Here is a 7,299-nt window from a genome sequence, read left to right as displayed (position 1 = left end):
TGTCTAGATTAAAATTTCAGTATAATTAGAACTTAACATTTTTCTTATATGATAAAATTGCTGAAAATTTTGCATGGCAAACTCTTGTGGGCTCTAGATCTATGATCCTTTCATTGCAACAAAATTTCATGAATGATCACTCTTAGTTGTCTTGATGAAAGGCATCTTTTCAACTTTGTAGTCCAAAAAATTGCAGTAAATTTCAAAGAATATGATTGTGGGGAACCCGAACAGCAATGTAATGTCAGTAAAACCTTTTTGTAACAATCTGCCAAATCTTATTTAAGGTTTAAATGGGACAAGAGCCTCTGAAAGAGTGCAGAAGACTGTTGTCTACTCTCTTTCATTGGCTTGTTATAAAAATGTCAGAAAAATGTCCCTTAGGCCAGAATCCCAAGTGCTTTGCACCAGTTCACTATTACACTAGCATATTATCATCTATAAGTACCCTAAATATTTAAAGGTAATTAAAATGCCTTTCTAAATCCTTAAAAGGATACCAATAAATGATGGAACTCACTACAAAATAATTGGAACACATTCAAAAACCCAAAAGTAATCAATTTATTAAATCAACTTATTCCACATGAAGGAACTGGTGTGGATACAATTGTTGTGAAAAATTAATTCTTTGCAAACATTAACATATTTTATAAAAAATTAATACAGGGATTTGTTTTTTAGAATAACATCACTGAAGTTTTGCTTGGGACTAAACAATAAAAACAGCTGTTGCTCAATTCTGCACAAATCTTTTTAAAGTTAAATGATTGTCATAAACATGTCAAGAATGAAAATTTTAAATAATGTACTACCAAATTACATTTTCTGCTCTTATATTTAACCAACAAATTAGTTAATTAACAGGACTGAATACTTTCAAATTATGCATATCTGTGTATGTGACAGCTTTATATGTTAACAAAAAAGCAAGCATAATTGCAGGTTATCAGTATCTTTCTGGGTTTAAATTTTTTCGAATTAAATCTGGACATCATTTCAGAATCAAACTTTACTATAAATTCGCCATTCCTGTGGAGAGAAAGAGGGGGAAAAAATTATTATCAGTTTCCTTTCTACTTTAACCACCAGTTTCAAAATTTAGCTACATCAAATTTACTTTTACTTCTACCTTTTTAACTTTAGAATACACATTCACTACATCCTTTCTAAAAACCCGTCAGCTACTCTCAGCAGGTCGTAAATAACTATTTTTCTATTTTAAATGTTTGAACAAGGTTTTAGTTGAACAATGATCGACACAATGCATAAGGTCCATTAATTCTTCGCCACAATTTTCTTCCGTGTTCTTTCTACTAGTTACTCGTTCCGTACATTCTTGAAATCTTTCCTCCAGGGGAGAGCATTTCTTGGTTTGTTTACACTCATTCCTCACAGTATCTTGAGGATCTACTAATTCTTCCTCCTCTTCTTCTTCTTCATCCTCAGCAGCACGAACCTTTAATTTATCCATCAAGCTCAAGGAATTCCGTAACCAGCAAGCCTACTTCCACCTCTACAAGGTTAATTTATAGATGGCGATCTGAGCGCTTAAATAATCGGAATCGAGAGTAGAGAGATTAGAGAGTAAGAGCGATTTAGAAACTGAACTGTATAATAATAAAATAAATAATACTGTACAATCAACTTTATCAGTTACCAACAATTTTATTAAACCATAAATATATCAAATAACATTAAATCATTAACAATAAAAATATAGTATCAATTCGCTCCTATATAAACGAATCAGTATTTTCAATAAAGGTAAAAATCAAAGCTCCTCAAATCATCAACAAAACCTATGGCTACCTTATTCTGGGATCAAAATGGCATAATTTTTGATTTCTTCGAAAGTGGAACAACCATCAGCAAAGAAAGATACTACTTGTTCCTGGAAAAGCTTAACCAAGCTCTGAAAGCCAAAAGACCTAAATGTATGGGCTTGGCACACCCAGGGTTCTGAGCTCGATATCATCATTCTTCTCTTTCTTGGTGATTCCCTTCTACTTTTGACTCTCTCTCTCTCTCTCTCTCTCTCTTGGTAACTCGGGAATTTTTTTGGCTGGTGCAGCATAAGCCTCAGTCTTCCTTGCACCGTATAGCTAATAATAATAACGCAAGGCCGCACACAGCACAAATGATATTGTGAAAGATCGTCTAGATGGGGTGGAACATAATGCCTCACCCACATTATAGCCTCGCTCCATCTGATGTATATATATATATATATATATATATATATATATATTTTTTTTTTTTTTTTTTTTGGTAGACTGAAGGCATACCTGCATAGTAAGGTGTTTGAGAGTGATATGAAACTCATTTCTGACATTAAAGAATGGTATAAACGTCAGCCTCCTGGTTTTTACCAAAATGCGTTCATTGCCTGGGAAAGAACCTGGAGAATATACAGAGTGTGGTGTGGTTGTGGTTCTTGCATTGAATGATATTTTCACAAAGCTGAAAGATTGTATTTTATTTATGTGAAGTATAGTTACGATATCTCAGATAATAAAGATGTTACAGATTATAAAAAAACTATTATATTAGGTCACCCGAATATTTTAAATTCATATTCCGTGCTGTATGTCTTATGTCTGTTCATTGCGTGTGTTCTACGGCCGATTTGTCTGTTTTGCTGGACGAAAAATCCCAGTTTCTGGGGTAAAAACCTTGCTACCTACGCCTGAGACTGACTAACTCAGCCATGGAGTGAAAAAAGCCCATTAAAGTTGTTTGCGTCATCGACGGGATTCGAACGCGGGCAGTTTCCACCTGGTATGGGGAGAACGATGACGATACCACTGTGCTACCGGCGCAGACACGTTACAGCTTATTCGTGTCTAGCAGCATCAGAGGTTTCCTCCATTTCTGCACGTTACAGCTTATAGTGCGTTACTTATTTTGACTCGCCTTTGTACATACTCCTGTGATAGCTCTTAACAAGCCCTCGTGGGTAGCACAGTTGTTAGAATCGCCGTGCTCCCTACACCGGATGGAAAAGACCTGAGTTCGAGTCCCGTCGATGACGGGAGGAATTTTTATGAGCCCTGTTCACAACGTGGTTGAGTTAGTCGGTCTCAGGCGAGGGTAACATGGTTTTTTCTCCCTAAAATTCGGGTTTTTCATCCAGAAAACGGAAAGTCGACTTCATAAAACACGCAATTTACAGACAATATACACGGAACAATATGGCCTCAATCGCAGATGCTCCTAAAATCCTATTACAACAACAATTACAACAGCTCTTAACACTCCTGACTGGGATTGTTCTGGACCAGGACCATCCTTCGGAGTTTTCTTCATACTAATGATTTCCCACACTTTGAATACCATATTGCTTCTGCTCCTGTCCTTTACTCCCTGCACATACCGGACAGGTAACATATTGTACTGTTTAGTAGAACCATTTCTACTAATCCATAAAAGTACTCCAATTACTATCAAACACCATAACTGCACTTAATATATATAATCGAAATCCAGTTTGCATTTGGCGTACCTGTTTTCCTATCTATCTTGTTCTGTTTTCATATAGTGATACTATTACATGTAATAAGTAATAATAACATACAGAGTGATTCAGGAGTAATAAATATTTTGGAAAGTTATAGTCTTGATTATTCTGAGTAAAAAAGTTCATATAAATATGTGTCCAGACCTCATAAAGGAACGCCGTCTTGGCGTTCCTTCATGAGGAAATTCTTCGTGTGTTAATAGTATGGCTACGTTCTACCGACTGAAGAATGTGTTCTATTTCATCCATCTTTTGTTCATTTGCACGTTCAGAAGAAATATGAGTACTGGGAACTGTACCAGTTTGATGTAAACACTAGTGAATGCCCTTGTATCCGAAATTCTGCGGTTAGGAAACCGTCGACGGTATTCTCTACAAGCAGCAGTACCACTTCCACCACAAAAACCGTAGGCAAACACCATATTGGCATATTCAGCATGTGTGAAGATGTGCGGCATTCTTAACAAAACTTCTGACACCAAACAGCGTCAGGTTATAACTGCTTCTTGGTCACATCTGATTCAGGGACTTGTGCACGCCAAGTTCAAACAGCTGTATCTCCCTATCCATTGAGAATTGGACACATGTTTATATGAACTTTTTTACTCAGAATAATCGATACCATAACCTCCCAAAATATTTACTGTTCCTCCTGAATCTCCCTGTATATGAAGACATTTTTCTCAGTGTAAGAGAAATTACTAACATCTAGCGGTAATATTTACTTACCTGTGAAAACTTGAAAGGCCTTGAATGTAGAAGTCCCAATATACTTATAGAGGTAAGTTAGTAAAGATATTTGGCTTTTCTTATAAAAATTCTTACTGTTTTTAACGTTGTCTATACTCTTACGTGTATCACAGCAAACATTATTTATTTATTTTTATTTATTCAGGTAATTTGGTTAGGGGGCCATTGTGATGTTGACAACTATCGTGATGGCTGCGTGAATGAACTTCAGCTGTGAGTTAATGAATGTTTTAAAACAAAGTCTGTGGGAATGAACACTATGGAGTATTTGTGAAAGAAATTATTAGCATGAGGTAAATTATTTAGACTTTATCACGGTTCTTTATTTTATATTTTTTCTTTGCAGGCGCTGGTAATATTTGTTTAACCAACGAATAATACCATTTTGATGAAAGTATTGCAGTTCGCAGTTTTTACGATAAAATCATAGCTTCAAATTCTGATTATAAAATTTAAATATTTTCCATTAAATTTGATTTGAATATTTGTCTCAATGTATATAAGATTTATGCCGAAATAATTGCAGGTAATTGTTATGGCGAAAATACAGTAAGCTTATCTAGGCTTAGCGAATTCGAATTTTAGCAGTTACCCAATTTTTTTAAGAGAAAAAGTTTTAAGTACCTTGCAGTAATTAATGAAATGCGGCTTGTTTATATTTGTATTATGATTTATGTGAGAGAGGTTTCCTTTTTGGAAAGTGCCACGCAAAACAGCAGCCTATTGACTATCGTTCATTTGGGTTGCCCCATTTCACCACCATATCAAACTGTCATACCCTATCTCCAAGTTCGCTACTGCGCAGGAGTCAAGGAAGCCTGATAACTTTTATCGTAGTTTCCACGAGCGCATGGGGGGGGGGGAGGACGTTGGCAAATCTCGCGGCGGTTCCAGAATTTATAGTTTCGCTACATCCACCATCCATAGGGAGCATGAAGGGTGGGGTAGAAGCAGAAGAGTGATTTAGCATAGTTGTTAAAGAACACTAGGGACCGTTTGTGAATCTCGCAGAGGAGGGGACAGCATTTTTCGCCATTATTCGGATTATAGAATTCGCTAATGCGCATAATGCTATTCTGCAATCATAGTATGCTTAGCTCTACCCATGCAAAGCTTAGCTCTACCTACCTTCCAATAAGAGTCGTTATAACTTGATCTTACAGATTACTAATCGTTTAATATAGAGCAACGTCATGTCACGTGATACTTCACGACAAGCAAATTAACGCCAAAAAAATATAATAAATAAAAATGAATAATATCGAATTTAAAATAGTGCCTAAGTGCACGTACATACACACGTGTCGGACACAGTGTTGCCATTTTAGCGGTTTTCCCGCTAGATTTAGCGGAATTGCTTCAGGTTTAGCGGATAAAAATATGAAATAGCGGATAGCGGATTTTTTAGCGGGAAGAGTATAAATGTTTAGCATTTTATGTATTTTGGCAATGTAACATTTATATTAAGAAATATTAAATTAATTGTTCAATTAATTATTTAATTAACAATAAAAATAATTCATAATTGAAATAGTAGGGATATCATATTTCATAGTTTTTTTTTTTATAAAGCGAAGAATCGGTTTTATATTATTCTGGATTTCCCTGAGGAGAACCCCTACAATTTTACGTAGTTACGCTCGCGGTCAAACGACCTGATCATTGGGTCATGGCTTTAAATTGTTGAATCAAATCTAAAAATGTGGAAAAAATTCTAATGACGCCTTTTTTTGAAACAGCGAAGGAATGGCATTGGATAATTTTTCTTCGTCGTATTTGTTTGGCTTCCAAGAAATGCGATCCGAATTACCGACATCTCTTTCAACGTTTCTAATAACCACAGAGCAATAAGTAATAAGAGTAATAAGTAATAATTATTTCTAATAACCACAGTGTAATAATATCTTAGTATAGTTAGTCCTCGTATAACACGATAGTTGTATTCCTAGAAACCCTCGTGCAATGCAAAATCGTGCGTTTAGTAAATCCACCAGCCGACAAAATCAATTCAAATATTTATACAGTGCCATAAACGATGGTGCAGATCCGAAAAAGATAGTGCATTCGTGTCAAACAAGGTGGTTATCCATTGAAGTTGCTATAACAAGAATTTTAGAACAGTATATTGAATTAAAAGCCCATTTTGAAATAACTCGTTTGACTGACAAATGTTATACTGCAGAACTTCTTTATTCAATGTTCAAAGATGAAAGTAATTTAGCGTATCTTTTATTTTAAAACCTATCTTATCTGAAGTACAAAGAGTAAACAAATCTTTTGAATCAAATACTGCCGATCCTACATTATTACTACATGATTTAAACATGCTATTGTCGATGATTGCCAATAAAATGTTTTTACCAAATACACATATTGAAAGGATAGAAGAGGACATTAATAATTATTTAGACCCTAAGCCATATTTAGGTTACCAATTTGAAAGAAAAATAAATGAATTAATAATGAATAAACTTATCACAACAACAACAGATGAAATGGCAATAACAGAGAGAGATGCCGTAATTTCTTGATTGATTTGTATCCACAATTAAAACAACGCCTTCCGGGCAACATAAAAGAATTAAAAAAAATGTCTCAGTTAACAATATATTAAAGCAACAAAACGAACCACTGATAAATTTATTACAAAATTTAAAATTGTCTGAAGTAGAAATTGAAAAAATTGAGCAACAGTATATAAACATTACTCTCGTTAAATGGGAAAACATCTACAATACAATGAAGTTTTGGTCAGAAGTTTCGAAATATCGAGATGCAAGCGGTAAAAATCCATTTAAAGAAATTAGCGAATTTGCATTGGGTATTTTAATTTTGCCATTATCCAATGCAGATGTGGAAAGAATATTCAGCAACTTAAATCTAGTAAAAAACAAAACACGCAACAGAATGAGTGTTGGCACGGTTAATGCAATCTTATTAGTACGATACGGGCTCAAAAGAGTTGAAAAGTGTTGTAAAAATTATGTTTTACCTGAAGAAGTGCTTCGCAAAATAGGTACACAAGAAGC

General features: G+C 34.8%; 1 protein-coding gene across 1 annotated transcript; it reads right to left on the bottom strand.

The window, feature by feature from the left end:
- Window positions 1-546: 546 nt before the first annotated feature.
- LOC150084283 (cytochrome b-c1 complex subunit 6, mitochondrial-like) lies at window positions 547-1,530 on the bottom strand. Its single transcript, XM_090375146.1, has one exon. It carries the CDS (start codon window positions 1,472-1,474, stop codon window positions 1,217-1,219), a length of 258 nt encoding a protein of 85 aa, XP_090231272.1. The 5' UTR covers window positions 1,475-1,530; the 3' UTR covers window positions 547-1,216.
- Between the last annotated feature and the right edge of the window lie 5,769 nt (window positions 1,531-7,299).

The sequence above is a fragment of the Mastigoproctus giganteus genome, chromosome 6, assembly GCF_048544385.1.
Source record: "Mastigoproctus giganteus isolate SK-2022 chromosome 6, ASM4854438v1, whole genome shotgun sequence".
Lineage (NCBI taxonomy): Eukaryota > Metazoa > Arthropoda > Arachnida > Uropygi > Thelyphonidae > Mastigoproctus > Mastigoproctus giganteus.
The sequence above is the reverse complement of the archived record's forward strand: the minus strand, read 5'-3'. Positions and strand labels throughout refer to the sequence as shown.